The 23,163-nt window shown below is 39.6% G+C and overlaps 1 protein-coding gene, 10 non-coding genes and 1 pseudogene across 11 annotated transcripts; all 12 read left to right on the forward strand.

Annotated features, from left to right (window-relative positions):
- Positions 1-5,264: 5,264 nt before the first annotated feature.
- Positions 5,265-5,383, forward strand: LOC148375418 (5S ribosomal RNA). The gene has a single exon (XR_015847653.1). It is a non-coding gene; the product is annotated as a 5S ribosomal RNA (ribosomal RNA).
- Positions 5,384-5,605: 222 nt separating this feature from the next.
- Positions 5,606-5,724, forward strand: LOC148375419 (5S ribosomal RNA). Its single transcript, XR_015849122.1, has one exon. It is a non-coding gene; the product is annotated as a 5S ribosomal RNA (ribosomal RNA).
- Positions 5,725-5,946: 222 nt separating this feature from the next.
- LOC148375420 (5S ribosomal RNA) lies at positions 5,947-6,065 on the forward strand. The gene has a single exon (XR_015849432.1). It is a non-coding gene; the product is annotated as a 5S ribosomal RNA (ribosomal RNA).
- Positions 6,066-6,283: 218 nt separating this feature from the next.
- Positions 6,284-6,402, forward strand: LOC148375421 (5S ribosomal RNA). Its single transcript, XR_015849123.1, has one exon. It is a non-coding gene; the product is annotated as a 5S ribosomal RNA (ribosomal RNA).
- A 917-nt stretch (positions 6,403-7,319) lies between these two features.
- Positions 7,320-8,170, forward strand: LOC148375422 (mediator of RNA polymerase II transcription subunit 29-like). Its single transcript, XM_088356184.1, has one exon. The coding sequence runs from the start codon at positions 7,529-7,531 to the stop codon at positions 7,892-7,894; it is 366 nt and encodes a 121-aa protein (XP_088212310.1). The 5' UTR covers positions 7,320-7,528; the 3' UTR covers positions 7,895-8,170.
- Positions 8,171-9,456: 1,286 nt separating this feature from the next.
- Positions 9,457-9,575, forward strand: LOC148375423 (5S ribosomal RNA). Its single transcript, XR_015849124.1, has one exon. It is a non-coding gene; the product is annotated as a 5S ribosomal RNA (ribosomal RNA).
- A 220-nt stretch (positions 9,576-9,795) lies between these two features.
- Positions 9,796-9,914, forward strand: LOC148375424 (5S ribosomal RNA). Its single transcript, XR_015849415.1, has one exon. It is a non-coding gene; the product is annotated as a 5S ribosomal RNA (ribosomal RNA).
- A 222-nt stretch (positions 9,915-10,136) lies between these two features.
- Positions 10,137-10,255, forward strand: LOC148375425 (5S ribosomal RNA). The gene has a single exon (XR_015849125.1). It is a non-coding gene; the product is annotated as a 5S ribosomal RNA (ribosomal RNA).
- A 222-nt stretch (positions 10,256-10,477) lies between these two features.
- LOC148375426 (5S ribosomal RNA) lies at positions 10,478-10,596 on the forward strand. The gene has a single exon (XR_015849433.1). It is a non-coding gene; the product is annotated as a 5S ribosomal RNA (ribosomal RNA).
- Positions 10,597-10,818: 222 nt separating this feature from the next.
- Positions 10,819-10,927, forward strand: LOC148375427 (5S ribosomal RNA; annotated as a pseudogene).
- Positions 10,928-17,459: 6,532 nt separating this feature from the next.
- LOC148375428 (5S ribosomal RNA) lies at positions 17,460-17,578 on the forward strand. Its single transcript, XR_015847758.1, has one exon. It is a non-coding gene; the product is annotated as a 5S ribosomal RNA (ribosomal RNA).
- Positions 17,579-17,800: 222 nt separating this feature from the next.
- On the forward strand, positions 17,801-17,919 carry LOC148375429 (5S ribosomal RNA). The gene has a single exon (XR_015849126.1). It is a non-coding gene; the product is annotated as a 5S ribosomal RNA (ribosomal RNA).
- Positions 17,920-23,163: the final 5,244 nt, after the last annotated feature.

Consider the following 23,163-nt stretch of genomic DNA (forward strand, 5'->3'; position numbering starts at 1 on the left):
GTGGAGAGTGGACCCTGTCCTCCCATTGAGGCGGCGCTTCTACCCGGGCACGTCCGTTGAAGATGGAACAAGATTCATTAAAGTAAAATTCCCGAAAGATGTAGCCTCCCTGCCGTATTCCACTAGATTTGAAACTCCGAACGGTCCCCGGTACTGCCGGGTGATTCACGACCGGCAGGTGAAGATCTGCCGGTTGTGCATGAACCCTGGTCACGTGCTGCGGGAGTGTCCGGAGTTTACGTGCAGGGAGTGCTTACAGCAGGGTCACTATGCCCGGGAATGCGTCGCTCTCAGATGCCCTGATTGCTGCCGTGCATTCATACACTGTACATGCGTTTCTTCTGCTGAGGGAGAGGGAGAAGTAAGCAAGTTGGAGATAAACATGGTGGCATCAGAGGCGGGGGATGAGGGTCCCTCCCAGGAACCGACACCTGAAGAGGATCCCCCCTGTGCTCAGCCCCCCAGACAACAAGACTCAGAGCGCGAGGACTCAGGCATGGACATTGGGATTTTAACTGGAATAATTGGGGCTGAAACAATGGGGGAGAAGGGGCAGAGGGAGGAGGAGACCCAGACACACAAGGAACTAAATAAAGAAGAATCATTGGATGAAGTTGGAAAAGGAAAAATTAACCGTGACATTTCAAACAAGTGGGGCAATTTTACGACCAAAAGGAAAAGGTTGAAACCAAGTATTAACATAGACAAGGTATTACAAGCACAGGAGAGAAGAAGAAAGGCAAAACAAATAGAAATAACTGGAGGGAGATTTGAGGTTTTACAGGATGATGGTGGTACATAGTAATGGTTGGTTTTATGTTTCTTAAATATTTTGTTGGCTTGAATTATTTATTGCCATTTATTATTTTAATGGGGTGGAATTTTATTTCAATAAACATGAGGGGAGGGGCGAATCCCGAAAAATTACAGAAGTTAATCAGAGAGACTGAGAAAAATGATATTATTTTATTGCAAGAAACGAACTGGACAAGTGTGATAGCGGAGGATTTTAGAAAACGATGGGATGGGGAGGTTTTATTTAATAATTGTGAGGGAAGAGGTAGAGGAGTGGCTTTTTTAATTAAAAGGAATATGGTTGAGGAAGTAACAGAAATATATAATGATAAAAAAGGAAAAATACTAACTATAAGTGTTGGAGAAGGTAATGAGAAAATGAATGTTTGTAACATACATGCACCGAATGAAGAGAAAGAGAAAGTTGAATTTTTTATGAAATTAAAAGTTCTAATCGAGGCTTGGGGGGAAACTGTGGTTGCTGGGGATTTTAATATAGCACTACAGAAAGAAGATGTGGCAGATAATATAGTTTTTAGAGCAGAAAGGGGAAGAAAGGAACTAATACAGGTAATGGAAGAACTCGATTTAATAGATGTATGGAGAGAAAGGAATAAAGGAGTTAGAAAGTTTAGCAGAAGACAAATTGTTTTAGATGAAATTAAGCAAAGCAGAATTGATATTGTTTTGGCAAAAAGTAGTTTTATGGAGAATTTTAAAAGTATTTACTACAGAAGATGTAATTTTAGTGATCATGACTTTATTGTTTTTAATATAGATCTGAATAAAATAGAGAAGGGGCCGGGGGTATGGATTTTAAATACAAAAGTCTTAAAAGACAATTTTTATCAAATGGAAATAGAAAATATAATTGTGAACAGCATAAAGAACATGACAAAGTATGAAAGTAACTTGGGAATATGGTGGGACAATCTAAAGTATGATATTAAAAGACATTCGATTTTGTTTTGTAAAAAACTGAGAAGACAGGAAAGGGGGAGAGAAGAAAAGTTACGAAAAGAACTAGAAGAGGAACTAAAACAAAGTGATGGGAAAAATGAAAACACGAATAAAATTATGGAGATAGAAGATGAACTTAAAAAAATAGAAGAAGAGAAATTCCAGGGAGCTATGATAAGAAGTAGAGCGAAATATATGATTGAAGGCGAACGATGCACAAAGTTCTTTTTTGAACTAGAAAAAAACAGACAGAAAACGGAAGAAATTAAATGTATTAAAAATGGAGAAGGAAAGAGATTGACAGATAAGGACAATATTTTAAAGGAAATAAAAAGATTCTATACCAACTTATTTTCAAAACAAGGTGTGGAAGAGGGTGCAAAAGATTTTTTATTGAATAATATTAAGAGTAAAGTAAGTAAGGAAGATAAAACAATGTGCAATAGAGACATCAATAGTGAAGAAATAGAGAGAGCCATAGATGAGATGAAAAACGGCAGGAGTCCTGGTCTGGATGGCTTACCATGTGAATTTTACAAGGTTTTTAAAGGTTCTCTTGTTCCTGTTTTAAGACAAATGTATGAAGAAGTGTGGAAAGGAGGGGCTCTCAGCTCAAGGATGTCAAGAGGTTTAATTAAAATTATATATAAAAAGAAAGGGGACAGGGAAGAGCTGCAGAATTTTAGACCCATAAGCCTTTTAAATTGTGACTACAAGATTTTGGCGAAGATAATGGCAAACAGACTGAAGCGGGTCTTACCAACAGTCATCCAAACTAACCAGGCTTATGCGGTAATAGGCAGAGACATCTCAGACACAGTTAATGGTGTGAGGGACAAAGTCTGGTACATGGAGAAGGCAGGAGTCAGTGGCTTTTTAATTAATGCAGACTTAGAAAAAGCGTTTGATAGGGTAGAGCACGATTTTCTATTTGCGGTTTTAGAAAGATTTGATTTTGGAGAAAACATAATCCGGTGTCTGAGATGTCTCTACGCTGATGCCAAGAGTTGTGTCAAATGCAATGGTTTTTTAACAGATTTTATTCCTTTAACCAGGTCAATAAGACAGGGCTGTCCACTATCAGCAATACTTTACTCTTTGGTTGCAGAACCTTTAGGACTTGCGATCAATGCTGACAATGGAATAAAAGGGGTAAAGATTGAAGGTTTTAAGAATTTTAACACAGAAACCAAAATTTATCAATATGCAGATGACACAACCCTAATTTTAAAAGATGAGCACAGCATTTTTAAAGCGTTGGATGCCATAGAAATATACAGCCGGGGTTCAGGAGCTCGGATGAATGTTGGCAAAACTGAGATTTTAAAATTAGGAAAGCAAACCGCCTTGTCAAGGACACTGCCTTTTAAAGAAGTAAAAGATAACCTTAAAATTCTGGGGGTGAGAATAGGACCAAATGAAAAAGAAACTACGAAACTGATGTGGGAGGAGACAATCGGGAAAATAAGAAATAGATTGGCATTTTGGAAAAGGAGAAGTCTTACTCTGAAGGGAAAAATTTTAGTTGTTTAATACACTGTTTTTATCCAAAATATGGAGTGTCCTTGGATCAGAGTGTTTGCCATTACCCACAGTTAAAACTCTGAAGCAGTATGTGACTGATTTTATTTGGGATGGTAAGCCAGCTAAAATAGCCTATGAGACTCTGATTGGAAGGGTGGAGGAGGGCGGTCTGGGATTGCTCGATCCATCCATAAGACTGAAGGCTTTAAGAATAAAAACTGTTAAAAATTTCATGAGGGAGGGAGACAAAGAATCGACACGAATTCTGGAATACTTTTTAGACAAAACTTTTAAAATGGGGCCTTCAGCCTTGTGGATGAAAACAAAAGAATATATGACAAACGGCATCCCAGACTTTTATAGGGAAGTTTTAAGGGCTTGGAGTGATTTTATAGGACATGTAGTTTTTAAACCGGAGGGAAAGGAAGAAATTTTAAATCAACCCTTGTTCTTAAATCCGAATTTACGAATTGGAGGAGGGAACTTTTACAAGCACTGGTTTGACGCAGGATTCCGAAAAATCAGAGATCTTTTGTACGAGGTCAGACCGGGATTCTTGCCATTTCAGGCTTTCATTGACGAGATTGGTGCAACAGTAGACGAATGAAATGAAGAAAAAATCAGGAATGAGTACATGACAATAAAAAAAGCAGTTCCTAAAGAATGGTGGACAATTATAGAAAGAAATGAAAAGAAACAAGAGGAAGGTCCAATGAGAATAGAGATGAAGGACACAGGGACACCTTTTAGTGCTCTTGTTTTAAAAGACTTCTATTCTGTTTTTAGAGAAATGGCTTTTATACAACCGAGAGCAAATTCTTATTGGGAAAAGATGTTTGTAGATTTTAACACAAAAGATGTGTGGAGAAACATCAGAACCGGTTTGAAATGCCCTTCGTTAGAAAATTTTGATTTCCTTTTAGCCCACAACTGTGTTTTTAATGAAATGAGACTTTTTAAGATGGGACTTGCGAGGGATGAAACATGCAAAATATGCAAGAAGGAGAAAGAGGGCTTAAAGCATATGTTCTTTAACTGTGAAGAACTGAAAAAACTGACCGCAGTGCTTAAGGAAATGACGAAAGGTTTTGGACAGAATGAGCAGTATGTTGATGAAAATTGGGAGAAGGTGTTTTTATTTGGGATGATACAAGGTAAAAAAGGAAAAAATAACCAGGCACTCAATATAGTTTTGTCAGTGGCTAGGCATACAGTGTGGGTAAGAAGAACGGTTTTGAAGAATAAAGGACGGAAACTGGATATATGCAAACTGTTTGAAAGCAAATTGAAAAGAATAATGGAAGCACTGTATGTCTATTTTAATAATAACGGAATTTTAGAGGTTTTTAACAAAATATTTGTTCTTACTAATCCTTTTGTGCAAATAACTTGGGAGGGTGTAAGAATAATTTTACCAGATGTGATGTAATCAATGTGCCTGTTTGTTTTTTAGAGAAAGTGAAGAAAAAAAGAATAAAAAAAAAAAAAAAAAAAAAAAAAAAAAGATCTCGTCCGATCTCGGAAGCTAAGCAGGGTCGGGCCTGGTTAGTACTTGGATGGGAGACCGCCTGGGAATACCAGGTGCTGTAAGCTTTTTACTTCCAGCAAAGTTTTTGCTATTTTGTTAGAAGAAGAGGGAAGAAAAAAAGAAGAAAAAAAAAAAAAAAAAAAAAAAAATCTCGTCCGATCTCGGAAGCTAAGCAGGGTCGGGCCTGGTTAGTACTTGGATGGGAGACCGCCTGGGAATACCAGGTGCTGTAAGCTTTTTACTTCCAGCAAACTTTTTGGTATTTTTTCTGGCCTCGGAGCAGCCCCTTTTGGACGGATTTGCATTCTTTCACAACCTGTTTGCAAAACAAATAAATGAAGAATTACACACATATTAAACCACTGTTGTTTTATAATTTGCTACCCCTCTTGGCACACAGTGGCGTTGCAACTTCCGTGGTGTAATTATAAATACTAAAAATTCTCCCTCTTCTTTCGCTTACGGCCATACTACCCTGAACACGCCCGATCTCGTCCGATCTCGGAAGCTAAGCAGGGTCGGGCCTGGTTAGTACTTGGATGGGAGACCGCCTGGGAATACCAGGTGCGGTAAGCTTTTTACTTCCAGCAAACTTTTTGGTATTTTTTCTGGCCTCGGAGCAGCCCCTTTTGGACGGATTTGCATTCTTTCACAACCTGTTTGCAAAACAAATAAATGAAGAATTACACACATATTAAACCCCTGTTGTTCTATAAATGGCCACCCCTCTTGGCAAACAGTGGAGTTGCAACTTCCGCGGTGTTGATTATAAATACTGAAAATTCACCCTATTCTTTCGCTTACGGCCATACTACCCTGAACACGCCCGATCTCGTCCGATCTCGGAAGCTAAGCAGGGTCGGGCCTGGTTAGTACTTGGATGGGAGACCGCCTGGGAATACCAGGTGCTGTAAGCTTTTTACTTCCAGCAAGCTTTTTGGTATTTTTTCTGGCCTCGGAGCAGCCCCTTTTGGACGGATTTGCATTCTTTCACAACCTTTTTGCAAAACAAATAAATGAAGAAATACGAACATATTAAACCATTGTTGTTTTATAATTTGCTACCCCTCTTGGCAAACAGTGGGGTTGCAACTTCCGCGGTGTTGATTATAAATACTGAAAATTCACCCTCTTCTTTCGCTTACGGCCATACTACCCTGAACACGCCCGATCTCGTCCGATCTCGGAAGCTAAGCAGGGTCGGGCCCGGTTAGTACTTGGATGGGAGACCGCCTGGGAATACCAGGTGCTGTAAGCTTTTTACTTCCAGCAAGCTTTTTGGTATTTTTTCTGGCCTCGGAGCAGCCCCTTTTGGACGGATTTGCATTCTTTCACAACCTGTTTGCAAAACAAATAAATGAAGAATTATGCACATATTAAACCCCTGTTGTTCTATAAATGGCTACCCCTCTTGGCAAACAGTGGAGTTGCAACTTCCGCGGTGTTGATTATAAATACTGAAAATTCACCTCATTCGCTTACGGCCATACTACCCTGAACACGCCCGATCTCGTCCGATCTCGGAAGCTAAGCAGGGTCGGGCCTGGTTAGTACTTGGATGGGAGACCGCCTGGGAATACCAGGTGCTGTAAGCTTTTTACTTCCAGCAAACTTTTTGGTATTTTTTCTGGCCTCGGAGCAGCCCCTTTTGGACGGATTTGCATTCTTTCACAACCTGTTTGCAAAACAAATAAATGAAGAATTACACACATATTAAACCCCTGTTGTTTTATAAATGGCTACCCCTCTTGGCAAACAGTGGCGTTGCAACTTCCGCAGTGTTGATTATAAATACTGAAAATTCACCTCATTCGCTTACGGCCATACTACCCTGAACACGCCCACTTCCTGGTTTGTGTTTGTGAGTTGATGGCTGCAGTAGGGAGAGGAAGGCTCTCCCCATTCTTTGTTGGTTTTCTTATTTATTTGAAGGTTTATTTAAAAGTTTAAGTGCTTTATTTATTTATTTATTTATTTATTTATTTATTTATTTTCGTTTTTGCGTCCCCAGCAGACTTAGTTTCTGTCTGGGGAGCCTTTTTTTGGTTCTCTCTTTTTTGAACAAACAATGGACAGACCGCATGGCATCGAGTTTGGAGTGGAAGCGGGCAAGCGTGCTGTGGATTTGCCCCCAGGAACTGATGGATGTAGTGAAGTGAAACTGGACAATGGAAAACCGACAACGACAATGGACTGTGATTCAAACAAGGTATTTAAAAAGTTGCTAATTATGAATGAAACCGGACTGGATACAAGGAAAAAGAGTATAGACAATGATTTCAACAAGGTAGCTCGGCATGGAGGGAAAGAAAGTGAGGCGGATGGAAATAACATGAATGGATTAATTAACAAAACAACTGAAATGATTGTACAAGGACAGAATAATGATGCGGATAAAATGAACAATGGATTGGACATGAGGAGAAAGAAGGAATATAACATGCGTGATGGAGAAAAGAGAAATAAGCAAGAAACAAAAAAAGATATGGAGAATGTGAAAGGGCTAAGACAAAGAAAATACTTGGAAGAACTGACAATGCTTTTGGAAACAGAGGAGATTGAAAACATAACACCAATTGGGGCGGTCCGAGTTTACAAGCACAACAAGCTGCTTCTCTGCAACAGCAGCAACAACAGCAACTCACTCAGCAACAAGACTTCGACCCGGTTCATCGATTTAAAATCCTCATCCCGCAATTAAAAGAAAGTTTGCAGAATCTCATGAAGATCGCGTCGCTTAACCTCACCCATAACACCATCATAGATAATGGAGTTACAAGCAGCGACACCGCTGTTCAGCGCTTTGACAAAAGCTTGGAGGAGTTCTACGCACTTTGCGATCAGCTGGAGCTTTGTTTGCGTCTGGCCTACGAGTGCCTCTCGCAGAGCATCGACAGCGCCAAGCATTCCCCCAACCTGGTCCCCACCGCCACCAAACCCGACACGGTCCAGACCGAGTCCATGTCCTACGGACAGTACCTGGGCATGATCAAGTCCCAGATCTCCTGCGCCAAGGACATCCACAACGCTCTGCTGGAGTGCTCCAAAAAGATTGCCGGGAAGGGACAGCCTCCGGGAATCCTGTAGAGAGGAGATCGCCCCCTTGTGGATTTAGTGTTTTTTTATGGACCGAATCATGGTTTTGGTTTTTGAGAAGACTGTCCATTTTTGTTGTCCACAAACTCTGGCTGACATGTTTTCATCTCGGGACATTTTGTCTCAGAAGTTGTAAAATAGAGAGAGCACAGAGAAGAAAAGGGGAAAGAAAGAAATGAAAGATACAACAAAAGATAGAAAGGGAGGGGATAAAAATAAAGAAAAAAGTGCAAGAAAGACAAAAAGAGAGAACAATGGAGACAGTGACAGCGAAAAGAAAGAGAAATAGAGTGAGCACAAAAAAATAAATGGGGAAAAATGATAGGGGAAGAGAAATAAGGGAGAAAACCGAAAGAGAAGGAAACAACTCAGAGAAATTATGTTGGAAAGGAAGAGACAAAAGAGAAAAAGGAGGAAGAAGATAAATGGAGGTAGATAAGAAGTGAAAGAAAAAAAGTCAGAAATTTAAAAGAGTGCAAAAGCAAGAAAAGAAATAAATGGAAAAAGATGGTGAAAAGGAAAGAGAAAATGGGCAAGAGAAAGAAAGAGGCGTAGAGAGAGAATGAGAGAGAAAGTAAGAAAAAAAGTGAGGGGGAATGAGAGAAAAAAAGAACAGGAGAGAATAATAGATAAAGAAAACTAGAGATAGAGACACGGAAAGAAAAAAGAGAGGTGCAAAGCAACTAGCTGTATTTTTCTCTCTTCGAGAAAAGAGAGAGAAAAAGAAAAAAGAGAAATACTGCTTGTTGCTTTGCAAGTGGTGCCTGGCTTTGCTGACATCAAGTGGACCTATTTAAAACTGCAGCTCATTTTTCACTTGTTTTTCTCAGCATTGTCTCGCAGGTCGGATCATCTCGGGACATTTTGTCTCAGAAGTTTGTATCGTTGTCAAAATATCAAGACAGAAAAAGACTTTGATTGTGTTTTCTATAGAATTTTGTGAGGCCCTGGTGGGTGGGCAGTCTGGGGGCATGCCCCCCGCCCCTCCGCACAATTATTTTAATTATTTTTCACATACAAAAATTGTTATACAGTGCACACGATTTGAAATGATCAAAACAGGCATATTTTTGCAAAGCGCAAACTATTCGTGATGGGAACTCTGCTTTTTCAGAGAACCGGCTTTCACCTCACCTTTTCAGATTTTTGTTAACCGATATACAACTAATAATGATGCATTAAATGAGAGAATAAATAAGGTATGATGCTAAAAAAAAAAAAAAAAAAAAAAAAAAAAAAAAAAATCTCGTCCGATCTCGGAAGCTAAGCAGGGTCGGGCCTGGTTAGTACTTGGATGGGAGACCGCCTGGGAATACCCGGTGCTGTAAGCGTTTTACTTCCAGCAAACTTTTTGGTATTTTTTCTGGCCTCGGAGCAGCCCCTTTTGGACGGATTTGCATTCTTTCACAACCTTTTTGCAAAACAAATAAATGAAGAAATACGAACATATTAAACCATTGTTGTTTTATAATTTGCTACCCCTCTTGGCAAACAGTGGGGTTGCAACTTCCGCGGTGTTGATTATAAATACTGAAAATTCACCCCCTTCTCTCGCTTACGGCCATACTACCCTGAACACGCCCGATCTCGTCCGATCTCGGAAGCTAAGCAGGGTCGGGCCTGGTTAGTACTTGGATGGGAGACCGCCTGGGAATACCAGGTGCTGTAAGCTTTTTACTTCCAGCAAACTTTTTGGTATTTTTTCTGGCCTCGGAGCAGCCCCTTTTGGACGGATTTGCATTCTTTCACAACCTGTTTGCAAAACAAATAAATGAAGAATTACACATATTAAACCCCTGTTGTTCTATAAATGGCTACCCCTCTTGGCAAACAGTGGAGTTGCAACTTCCGCGGTGTTGATTATAAATACTGAAAATTCACCCTCTTCTTTCGCTTACGGCCATACTACCCTGAAAACGCCCGATCTCGTCCGATCTCGGAAGCTAAGCAGGGTCGGGCCTGGTTAGTACTTGGATGGGAGACCGCCTGGGAATACCAGGTGCTGTAAGCTTTTTACTTCCAGCAAGCTTTTTGGTATTTTTTCTGGCCTCGGAGCAGCCCCTTTTGGACGGATTTGCATTCTTTCACAACCTTTTTGCAAAACAAATAAATGAAGAAATACGAACATATTAAACCATTGTTGTTTTATAATTTGCTACCCCTCTTGGCAAACAGTGGGGTTGCAACATCCGCGGTGTTGATTATAAATACTGAAAATTCACCCTCTTCTCTCGCTTACGGCCATACTACCCTGAACACGCCCGATCTCGTCCGATCTCGGAAGCTAAGCAGGGTCGGGCCTGGTTAGTACTTGGATGGGAGACCGCCTGGGAATACCAGGTGCTGTAAGCTTTTTACTTCCAGCAAACTTTTTGGTATTTTTTCTGGCCTCGGAGCAGCCCCTTTTGGACGGATTTGCATTCTTTCACAACCTTTTTGCAAAACAAATAAATGAAGAAATACGCACATATTAAACCCCTGTTGTTCTATAAATGGCTACCCCTCTTGGCAAACAGTGGGGTTGCAACTTCCGCGGTGTTGATTATAAATACTGAAAATCCACCCTCTTCTTTCGCTTACGGCCATACTACCCTGAACACGCCCGATCTCGTCCGATCTCGGAAGCTAAGCAGGGTCGGGCCCGGTTAGTACTTGGATGGGAGACCGCCTGGGAATACCAGGTGCTGTAAGCTTTTTACTTCCAGCAAACTTTTTGGTATTTTTTCTGGCCTCGGAGCAGCCCCTTTTGGACGGATTTGCATTCTTTCACAACCTTTTTGCAAAACAAATAAATGAAGAAATACGCACATATTAAACCCCTGTTGTTCTATTAATGGCTACCCCTCTTGGCAAACAGTGGAGTTGCAACTTCCACGGTGTTGATTATAAATACTGAAAATTCACCCTCTTCTTTCGCTTACGGCCATACTACCCTGAACACGCCCGATCTCGGAAGCTAAGCAGGGTCGGGCCTGGTTAGTACTTGGATGGGAGACCGCCTGGGAATACCAGGTGCTGTAAGCTTTTTACTTCCAGCAAACTTTTTGGTATTTTTTCTGGCCTCGGAGCAGCCCCTTTTGGACAGATTTGCATTCTTTCACAACCTTTTTGCAAAACAAATAAATGAAGAATTACACACATATTAAACCCCTGTTGTTTTATAAATGGCTACCCCTCTTGGCAAACAGTGGCGTTGCAACTTCCGCAGTGTTGATTATAAATACTGAAAATTCACCCTCTTCTTTCGCTTACGGCCATACTACCCTGAACACGCCCACTTCCTGGTTTGTGTTTGTGAGTTGATGGCTGCAGTAGGGAGAGGAAGGCTCTCCCCATTCTTTGTTGGTTTTCTTATTTATTTGAAGGTTTATTTAAAAGTTTAAGTGCTTTATTTATTTATTTATTTATTTATTTTCGTTTTTGCGTCCCCAGCAGACTTAGTTTCTGTCTGGGGAGCCTTTTTTTGGTTCTCTCTTTTTTGAACAAACAATGGACAGACCGCATGGCATCGAGTTTGGAGTGGAAGCGGGCAAGCGTGTTGTGGATTTGCCCCCAGGAACTGATGGATGTAGTGAAGTGAAACTGGACAATGGAAAACCGACAACGACAATGGACTGTGATTCAAACAAGGTATTTAAAAAGTTGCTAATTATGAATGAAACCGGACTGGATACAAGGAAAAAGAGTATAGACAATGATTTCAACAAGGTAGCTCGGCATGGAGGGAAAGAAAGTGAGGCGGATGGAAATAATATGAATGGATTAATTAACAAAACAACTGAAATGATTGTACAAGGACAGAATAATGATGCGGATAAAATGAACAATGGATTGGACATGAGGAGAAAGAAGGAATATAACATGCGTGATGGAGAAAAGAGAAATAAGCAAGAAACAAAAAAAGATATGGAGAATGTGAAAGGGCTAAGACAAAGAAAATATTTGGAAGAACTGACAATGCTTTTGGAAACAGAGGAGATTGAAAACATAACACCAATTGACTTAATTAAAGAAATCGAGAAGATGGTGGGTACGGGGAAGCTACTGGTACTACGGGCTACACAAAATAAACAATATGAAGCGACGTTGGAAAATGAGGAGGCATGTGAAATTTTAGATGGGGGTCTCTTATGCAAAGGGGTTCTAATTCAGACTAAAAGACTCAAGTTAACGAAGTTATGGTCTCCTTCCTACAACTGCCCCCATTCATAACAGATGAAGAGGTGTTGGAAAAGCTGCAGAGGTGGAGAGTGGACCCTGTCCTCCCATTGAGGCGGCGCTTCTACCCGGGCACGTCCGTTGAAGATGGAACAAGATTCATTAAAGTAAAATTCCCGAAAGATGTAGCCTCCCTGCCGTATTCCACTAGATTTGAAACTCCGAACGGTCCCCGGTACTGCCGGGTGATTCACGACCGGCAGGTGAAGATCTGCCGGTTGTGCATGAACCCTGGTCACGTGCTGCGGGAATGTCCGGAGTTTACGTGCAGGGAGTGCTTACAGCAGGGTCACTATGCCCGGGAATGCGTCGCTCTCAGATGCCCTGATTGCTGCCGTGCATTCATACACTGTACATGCGTTTCTTCTGCTGAGGGAGAGGGAGAAGTAAGCAAGTTGGAGATAAACATGGTGGCATCAGAGGCGGGGGATGAGGGTCCCTCCCAGGAACCGACACCTGAAGAGGATCCCCCCTGTGCTCAGCCCCCCAGACAACAAGACTCAGAGCGCGAGGACTCAGGCATGGACATTGGGATTTTAACTGGAATAATTGGGGCTGAAACAATGGGGGAGAAGGGGCAGAGGGAGGAGGAGACCCAGACACACAAGGAACTAAATAAAGAAGAATCATTGGATGAAGTTGGAAAAGGAAAAATTAACCGTGACATTTCAAACAAGTGGGGCAATTTTACGACCAAAAGGAAAAGGTTGAAACCAAGTATTAACATAGACAAGGTATTACAAGCACAGGAGAGAAGAAGAAAGGCAAAACAAATAGAAATAACTGGAGGGAGATTTGAGGTTTTACAGGATGATGGTGGTACATAGTAATGGTTGGTTTTATGTTTCTTAAATATTTTGTTGGCTTGAATTATTTATTGCCATTTATTATTTTAATGGGGTGGAATTTTATTTCAATAAACATGAGGGGAGGGGCGAATCCCGAAAAATTACAGAAGTTAATCAGAGAGACTGAGAAAAATGATATTATTTTATTGCAAGAAACGAACTGGACAAGTGTGATAGCGGAGGATTTTAGAAAACGATGGGATGGGGAGGTTTTATTTAATAATTGTGAGGGAAGAGGTAGAGGAGTGGCTTTTTTAATTAAAAGGAATATGGTTGAGGAAGTAACAGAAATATATAATGATAAAAAAGGAAAAATACTAACTATAAGTGTTGGAGAAGGTAATGAGAAAATGAATGTTTGTAACATACATGCACCGAATGAAGAGAAAGAGAAAGTTGAATTTTTTATGAAATTAAAAGTTCTAATCGAGGCTTGGGGGGAAACTGTGGTTGCTGGGGATTTTAATATAGCACTACAGAAAGAAGATGTGGCAGATAATATAGTTTTTAGAGCAGAAAGGGGAAGAAAGGAACTAATACAGGTAATGGAAGAACTCGATTTAATAGATGTATGGAGAGAAAGGAATAAAGGAGTTAGAAAGTTTAGCAGAAGACAAATTGTTTTAGATGAAATTAAGCAAAGCAGAATTGATATTGTTTTGGCAAAAAGTAGTTTTATGGAGAATTTTAAAAGTATTTACTACAGAAGATGTAATTTTAGTGATCATGACTTTATTGTTTTTAATATAGATCTGAATAAAATAGAGAAGGGGCCGGGGGTATGGATTTTAAATACAAAAGTCTTAAAAGACAATTTTTATCAAATGGAAATAGAAAATATAATTGTGAACAGCATAAAGAACATGACAAAGTATGAAAGTAACTTGGGAATATGGTGGGACAATCTAAAGTATGATATTAAAAGACATTCGATTTTGTTTTGTAAAAAACTGAGAAGACAGGAAAGGGGGAGAGAAGAAAAGTTACGAAAAGAACTAGAAGAGGAACTAAAACAAAGTGATGGGAAAAATGAAAACACGAATAAAATTATGGAGATAGAAGATGAACTTAAAAAAATAGAAGAAGAGAAATTCCAGGGAGCTATGATAAGGAGTAGAGCGAAATATATGATTGAAGGCGAACGATGCACAAAGTTCTTTTTTGAACTAGAAAAAAACAGACAGAAAACGGAAGAAATTAAATGTATTAAAAATGGAGAAGGAAAGAGATTGACAGATAAGGACAATATTTTAAAGGAAATAAAAAGATTCTATACCAACTTATTTTCAAAACAAGGTGTGGAAGAGGGTGCAAAAGATTTTTTATTGAATAATATTAAGAGTAAAGTAAGTAAGGAAGATAAAACAATGTGCAATAGAGACATCAATAGTGAAGAAATAGAGAGAGCCATAGATGAGATGAAAAACGGCAGGAGTCCTGGTCTGGATGGCTTACCATGTGAATTTTACAAGGTTTTTAAAGGTTCTCTCGTTCCTGTTTTAAGACAAATGTATGAAGAAGTGTGGAAAGGTGGGGCTCCCAGCTCAAGGATGTCAAGAGGTTTAATTAAAATTATATATAAAAAGAAAGGGGACAGGGAAGAGCTGCAGAATTTTAGACCCATAAGCCTTTTAAATTGTGACTACAAGATTTTGGCGAAGATAATGGCAAACAGACTGAAGCGGGTCTTACCAACAGTCATCCAAACTAACCAGGCTTATGCGGTAATAGGCAGAGACATCTCAGACACAGTTAATGGTGTGAGGGACAAAGTCTGGTACATGGAGAAGGCAGGAGTCAGTGGCTTTTTAATTAATGCAGACTTAGAAAAAGCGTTTGATAGGGTAGAGCACGATTTTCTATTTGCGGTTTTAGAAAGATTTGATTTTGGAGAAAACATAATCCGGTGTCTGAGATGTCTCTACGCTGATGCCAAGAGTTGTGTCAAATGCAATGGTTTTTTAACAGATTTTATTCCTTTAACCAGGTCAATAAGACAGGGCTGTCCACTGTCAGCAATACTTTACTCTTTGGTTGCAGAACCTTTAGGACTTGCGATCAATGCTGACAATGGAATAAAAGGGGTAAAGATTGAAGGTTTTAAGAATTTTAACACAGAAACCAAAATTTATCAATATGCAGATGACACAACCCTAATTTTAAAAGATGAGCACAGCGTTTTTAAAGCGTTGGATGCCATAGAAATATACAGCCGGGGTTCAGGAGCTCGGATGAATGTTGGCAAAACTGAGATTTTAAAATTAGGAAAGCAAACCGCCTTGTCAAGGACACTGCCTTTTAAAGAAGTAAAAGATAACCTTAAAATTCTGGGGGTGAGAATAGGGCCAAATGAAAAAGAAACTACGAAACTGATGTGGGAGGAGACAATCGGGAAAATAAGAAATAGATTGGCATTTTGGAAAAGGAGAGGTCTTACTCTGAAGGGAAAAATTTTAGTTGTTAATACACTGTTTTTATCCAAAATATGGAGTGTCCTTGGATCAGAGTGTTTGCCATTACCCACAGTTAAAACTCTGAAGCAGTATGTGACTGATTTTATTTGGGATGGTAAGCCAGCTAAAATAGCCTATGAGACTCTGATTGGAAGGGTGGAGGAGGGCGGTCTGGGATTGCTCGATCCATCCATAAGACTGAAGGCTTTAAGAATAAAAACTGTTAAAAATTTCATGAGGGAGGGAGACAAAGAATCGACACGAATTCTGGAATACTTTTTAGACAAAACTTTTAAAATGGGGCCTTCAGCCTTGTGGATGAAAACAAAAGAATATATGACAAACGGCATCCCAGACTTTTATAGGGAAGTTTTAAGGGCTTGGAGTGATTTTATAGGACATGTAGTTTTTAAACCGGAGGGAAAGGAAGAAATTTTAAATCAACCCTTGTTCTTAAATCCGAATTTACGAATTGGAGGAGGGAACTTTTACAAGCACTGGTTTGACGCAGGATTCCGAAAAATCAGAGATCTTTTGTACGAGGTCAGACCGGGATTCTTGCCATTTCAGGCTTTCATTGACGAGATTGGTGCAACAGTAGACGAATGAAATGAAGAAAAAATCAGGAATGAGTACATGACAATAAAAAAAGCAGTTCCTAAAGAATGGTGGACAATTATAGAAAGAAATGAAAAGAAACAAGAGGAAGGTCCAATGAGAATAGAGATGAAGGACACAGGGACACCTTTTAGTGCTCTTGTTTTAAAAGACTTCTATTCTGTTTTTAGAGAAATGGCTTTTATACAACCGAGAGCAAATTCTTATTGGGAAAAGATGTTTGTAGATTTTAACACAAAAGATGTGTGGAGAAACATCAGAACCGGTTTGAAATGCCCTTCGTTAGAAAATTTTGATTTCCTTTTAGCCCACAACTGTGTTTTTAATGAAATGAGACTTTTTAAGATGGGACTTGCGAGGGATGAAACATGCAAAATATGCAAGAAGGAGAAAGAGGGCTTAAAGCATATGTTCTTTAACTGTGAAGAACTGAAAAAACTGACCGCAGTGCTTAAGGAAATGACGAAAGGTTTTGGACAGAATGAGCAGTATGTTGATGAAAATTGGGAGAAGGTGTTTTTATTTGGGATGATACAAGGTAAAAAAGGAAAAAATAACCAGGCACTCAATATAGTTTTGTCAGTGGCTAGGCATACAGTGTGGGTAAGAAGAACGGTTTTGAAGAATAAAGGACGGAAACTGGATATATGCAAACTGTTTGAAAGCAAATTGAAAAGAATAATGGAAGCACTGTATGTCTATTTTAATAATAACGGAATTTTAGAGGTTTTTAACAAAATATTTGTTCTTACTAATCCTTTTGTGCAAATAACTTGGGAGGGTGTAAGAATAATTTTACCAGATGTGATGTAATCGACGTGCCTGTTTGTGTTTTAGCTCTATTACAATCTTTTGAAGATGTATTTTACAAGGTGTATATGGTCACTGCACAAAAAGTACTTTATGAATTATGCGACACAGTGTGCTCTGAATTTACACATAATTTGTTTTAACATTAATGCACGAATGTTGTTGTACGAGTGTTAGATGACCACGTTTTGTGTTTTTGAAAGCTATGAAGATGTACTGAGCAAAATGATGTAAATTATGGATTGTAAAATTGTTTTTGGATAAGCTCTATCAATAAAAGTCAAAAAAAAAAAAAAAAAATCTCGTCCGATCTCGGAAGCTAAGCAGGGTCGGGCCTGGTTAGTACTTGGATGGGAGACCGCCTGGGAATACCAGGTGCTGTAAGCTTTTTACTTCCAGCAAACTTTTTGGTATTTTTTCTGGCCTCGGAGCAGCCCCTTTTGGACGGATTTGCATTCTTTCACAACCTTTTTGCAAAACAAATAAATGAAGAAATACGAACATATTAAACCATTGTTGTTTTATAATTTGCTACCCCTCTTGGCAAACAGTGGGGTTGCAACATCCGCGGTGTTGATTATAAATACTGAAAATTCACCCTCTTCTCTCGCTTACGGCCATACTACCCTGAACACGCCCGATCTCATCCGATCTCGGAAGCTAAGCAGGGTCGGGCCTGGTTAGTACTTGGATGGGAGACCGCCTGGGAATACCAGGTGCTGTAAGCTTTTTACTTCCAGCAAACTTTTTGGTATTTTTTCTGGCCTCGGAGCAGCCCCTTTTGGACGGATTTGCATTCTTTCACAACCTTTTTGCAAAACAAATAAATGAAGAAATACGCACATATTAAACCCCTGTTGTCCTATAAATGGCTACCCCTCTTGGCAAACAGTGGGGTTGCAACTTCCGCGGTGTTGATTATAAATACTGAAAATTCACCCTCTTCTTTCGCTTACGGCCATACTACCCTGAACACGCCCGATCTCGTCCGATCTCGGAAGCTAAGCAGGGTCGGGCCTGGTTAGTACTTGGATGGGAGACCGCCTGGGAATACCAGGTGCTGTAAGCTTTTTACTTCCAGCAAACTTTTTGGTATTTTTTCTGGCCTCGGAGCAGCCCCTTTTGGGCGGATTTGCATTCTTTCACAACCTGTTTGCAAAACAAATAAATGAAGAATTACGCACATATTAAACCCCTGTTGTTCTATAAATGGCTACCCCTCTTGGCAAACAGTGGAGTTGCAACTTCCGCGGTGTTGATTATAAATACTGAAAATTCACCCTCTTCTTTCGCTTACGGCCACACTACCCTGAACACGCCCACTTCCTGGTTTGTGTTTGTGAGTTGACGGCTGCAGTAGGGAGAGGAAGGCTCTCCCCATTCTTTGTTGGTTTTCTTATTTATTTGAAGGTTTATTCAAAAGTTTAAGTGCTTTATTTTCGTTTTTGCGTCCCCAGCAGACTTAGTTTCTGTCTGGGGAGCCTCTTTTTGATTCTTTCTTTTTTGAACGAACAATGGACGGACCGCATGGCATCGAGCTTGGAGTGGAAGCGGACAAGCGTGTTGTGGATTTGCCCCCAGGAACGGATGAATGTAGCGAAGTGAAACTGGACAATGGAAAACCGACAACGACAATGGACTGTGATTCAAACAAGGTATTTAAAAAGTTGCCAATTATGAATGAAACCGGACTGGATACAAGGAAAAAGAGTATGGACAATGATTTCAACAAGGTAGCTCGGCATGGAGGGAAAGAAAGTGAGGCGGATGGAAATAATATGAATGGATTAATTAACAAAACAACTGAAATGATTGTACAAGGACAGAATAATGATGCGGATAAAATGAACAATGGATTGGACATGAGGAGAAAGAAGGAATATAACATGCGTGATGGAGAAAAGAGAAATAAGCAAGAAACAAAAAAAGATATGGAGAATGTGAAAGGGCTAAGACAAAGAAAATATTTGAAAGAACTGACGATGCTTTTGGAAACAGAGGAGATTGAAAACATAACACCAGTTGACTTGATTAAAGAAATCGAGAAGACGGTGGGTGCGGGGAAGCTACTGGTACTACGGTCTACACAAAACAAACAATATCAAGCGACGTTGGAAAATGAGGAGGCATGTGAAATTTTAGATGGGGGCCTCTTATGCAAAGGGGTTCTAATCCAGACTAAAAGACTACAAGTGAACGAGGTTATGGTCTCCTTCCTACAACTGGCCCCATTCATAACCGATGAAGAGGTGTTGGAAAAGCTGCGGAGGTGGAGAGTGGACCCTGTCCTCCCATTGAGGCGGCGCTTCTACCCGGGCACGTCCGTTGAAGATGGGACAAGATTCATCAAAGTAAAATTCCCGAAAGATGTAGCCTCCCTGCCGTATTCCACCAGGTTCGAGACTCCGGACGGTCCCCAGTACTGCCGGGTGATTCACGACCGGCAGGTGAAAATCTGCCGGTTGTGCATGAACCCTGGTCACGTGCTGCGAGAGTGTCCGGAGTTTACATGCAGGGAGTGCTTACGGCAGGGTCACTATGCCCGGGAATGCGTCGCTCCCAGATGCCCTGATTGCTCCCGTGCATTCATACACTGTACATGCGTTTCTTCTGCTGAGGGAGAGGGAGAAGTAAGCAAGTTGGAGATTAACATGGTAGCATCAGAGGCGGGGGATGAGGGTCCCTCCCAGGAACCGACGCATGAAGAGGATCCCCCCTGTGCTCAGCCCCCCAGACAACAAGACTCAGAGAGCGAGGACTCAGACATGGACATTGCGATTTTAACTGGAACAATTGAAGCTGAAACAATGGAGGAGGAGGAGCAGAGGGAGGAGGAGACCCGGACACACAAGGAACTTAATAAAGAAGAATCGTTGGATAAAGATGGACAAGGTAACTGTGACGTTTTAAACAAGTTGGGCAATTTTATGAGCAAAAGGAAAAGGTTAAAACCAAGTATTGACACGGACAAGGTATTAAAAGCACAGGAGAGAAGAAGAAAGGCAAAACAAATAGAAATAAATGGAGGGAGATATGAGGTTTTACAGGATGATGGTGGTACATAGTAATGGTTGGTTTTATGTTTCTTAAATATTTTGTTGGCTTGAATTATTTATTGCCATTTATTATTTTAATGGGGTGGAATTTTATTTCAATAAACATGAGGGGAGGGGCGAATCCCGAAAAATTACAGAAGTTAATCAGAGAGACTGAGAAAAATGATATTATTTTATTGCAAGAAACGAACTGGACAAGTGTGATAGCGGAAGATTTTAGAAAACGATGGGATGGGGAGGTTTTATTTAATAATTGTGAGGGAAGAGGTAGAGGAGTGGCTTTTTTAATTAAAAGGAATATGGTTGAGGAAGTAACAGAAATATATAATGATAAAAAAGGAAAAATACTAACTATAAGTGTTGGAGAAGGTAATGAGAAAATGAATGTTTGTAACATACATGCACCGAATGAAGAGAAAGAGAAAGTTGAATTTTTTAAGAAATTAAAAGTTCTAATCGAGGCTTGGGGGGAAACTGTGGTTGCTGGGGATTTTAATATAGCACTACAGAAAGAAGATGTGGCAGATAATATGGTTTTTAGAGCAGAAAGGGGAAGAAAGGAACTAATACAGGTAATGGAAGAACTCGATTTAATAGATGTATGGAGAGAAAGGAATAAAGGAGTTAGAAAGTTTAGCAGAAGACAAATTGTTTTAGATGAAATTAAGCAAAGCAGAATTGATATTGTTTTGGCAAAAAGTAGTTTTATGGAGAATTTTAAAAGTATTTACTACAGAAGATGTAATTTTAGTGATCATGACTTTATTGTTTTTAATATAGATCTGAATAAAATAGAGAAGGGGCCGGGGGTATGGATTTTAAATACAAAAGTCTTAAAAGACAATTTTTATCAAATGGAAATAGAAAATATAATTGTAAACAGCATAAAGAACATGACAAAGTATGAAAGTAACTTGGGAATATGGTGGGATAATCTAAAGTATGATATTAAAAGACATTCGATTTTGTTTTGTAAAAAACTGAGAAGACAGGAAAGGGGGAGAGAAGAAAAGTTACGGAAAGAACTAGAAGAGGAACTAAAACAAAGTGATGGGAAAAATGAAAACACGAATAAAATTATGGAGATAGAAGATGAGCTTAAAAAAATAGAAGAAGAGAAATTCCAGGGTGCTATGATAAGAAGTAGAGCGAAATATATGATTGAAGGCGAACGATGCACAAAGTTCTTTTTTGAACTAGAAAAAAACAGACAGAAAACTGAAGAAATTAAATGTATTAAAAATGGAGAAGGAAAGAGATTGACAGATAAGGACAATATTTTAAAGGAAATAAAAAGATTCTATACCAACTTATTTTCGAAACAAGGTGTGGAAGAGGGTGCAAAAGATTTTTTATTGAATAATATTAAGAGTAAAGTAAGTAAGGAAGATAAAACAATGTGCAATAGAGACATCAATAGTGAAGAAATAGAGAGAGCCATAGATGAGATGAAAAACGGCAGGAGTCCTGGTCTGGATGGCTTACCATGTGAATTTTACAAGGTTTTTAAAGGTTCACTTGTTCCCGTTTTAAGACAAATGTATGAAGAAGTGTGGAAAGGAGGGGCTCTCAGCTCAAGGATGTCAAGAGGTTTAATTAAAATTATATATAAAAAGAAAGGGGACAGGGAAGAGCTGCAGAATTTTAGACCCATAAGCCTTTTAAATTGTGACTACAAGATTTTGGCGAAGATAATGGCAAACAGACTGAAGCGGGTCTTACCAACAGTCATCCAAACTAACCAGGCTTATGCGGTAATAGGCAGAGACATCTCAGACACAGTTAATGGTGTGAGGGACAAAGTCTGGTACATGGAGAAGGCAGGAGTCAGTGGCTTTTTAATTAATGCAGACTTAGAAAAAGCGTTTGATAGGGTAGAGCACGATTTTCTATTTGCGGTTTTAGAAAGATTTGATTTTGGGGAAAACATAATTCGGTGTCTGAGATGTCTCTACGCTGATGCCAAGAGTTGTGTCAAATGCAATGGTTTTTTAACAGATTTTATTCCTTTAACCAGGTCAATAAGACAGGGCTGTCCACTGTCAGCAATACTTTACTCTTTGGTTGCAGAACCTTTAGGACTTGCGATCAATGCTGACAATGGAATAAAAGGGGTAAAGATTGAAGGTTTTAAGAATTTTAACACAGAAACCAAAATTTATCAATATGCAGATGACACAACTCTAATTTTAAAAGATGAGCACAGCATTTTTAAAGCGTTGGATACCATAGAAATATACAGCCGGGGTTCAGGAGCTCGGATGAATGTTGGAAAAACTGAGTTTTTAAAATTAGGAAAGCAAACCGCCTTGTCAAGGACACTACCTTTTAAAGAAGTAAAAGATAACCTTAAAATTCTGGGGGTGAGAGTAGGGCCAAATGAAAAAGAAACTACGAAACTGATGTGGGAGGAGACAATCGGGAAAATAAGAAATAGATTGGCATTTTGGAAAAGGAGAAGTCTTACTCTGAAAGGAAAAATTTTAGTTGTTAATACACTGTTTTTATCCAAAATATGGAGTGTCCTTGGATCAGTGTGTTTGCCATTACCCACAGTTAAAACTCTGAAGCAGTTTGTGACTGATTTTATTTGGGATGGTAAGCCATCTAAAATAGCCTATGAGACTCTGATTGGAAGGGTGGAGGAGGGCGGTCTGGGATTGCTCGATCCATCCATAAGACTGAAGGCTTTAAGAATAAAAACTGTTAGAAATTTCATGAGGGAGGGAGACAAGGAAGGGACACAAATTCTGCATTACTTTTTAGACAAAGCTTTTAAAATGGGGCCTTCAGCCTTATGGATGAAAGCAAAGGAATATATGACAAATGGCATCCCAGACTTTTATAGGGAAGTTTTAAAGGCTTGGAGTGAATTTATAGGACATGTAGTTTTTAAACCGGAGGGAAAGGAAGAAATTTTAAATCAACCTTTGTTTTTAAATCCAAATTTACGAATTGGAGGAGGGAACTTTTATAAGCACTGGTTTGATGCAGGATTCCGAAAAATCAGGGATCTTTTGTACGAGGTCAGACCGGGATTCCTGCCGTTTCAGGCTTTCATTGATGAAATTGGTGCAACAGTGGGCGAATGTAACGTAGAAAAAGTCAGGAATGAGTACACGACAATAAAAAAAGCAGTTCCTAAAGAATGGTGGACAACTATAGAAAGAAATGAAAAGAAACAAGAGGAAGGTCCAATGAGAATAGAGATGAAGGACACAGGGACACCTTTTAGTGCTCTTGTTTTAAAAGACTTT

The sequence above is a fragment of the Urocampus carinirostris genome, chromosome 1, assembly GCF_059441175.1.
Source record: "Urocampus carinirostris isolate Australia breed hairy pipefish chromosome 1, RoL_Ucar_1.0, whole genome shotgun sequence".
NCBI lineage: Eukaryota > Metazoa > Chordata > Actinopteri > Syngnathiformes > Syngnathidae > Urocampus > Urocampus carinirostris.

What these genes read in the sequence shown, in the direction of transcription:
- LOC148375422 (XM_088356184.1), top strand. Translation starts at nt 7,529, where the DNA reads ATGAAGATCGCGTCGCTTAACCTCACCCATAACACCATCATAGATAAT.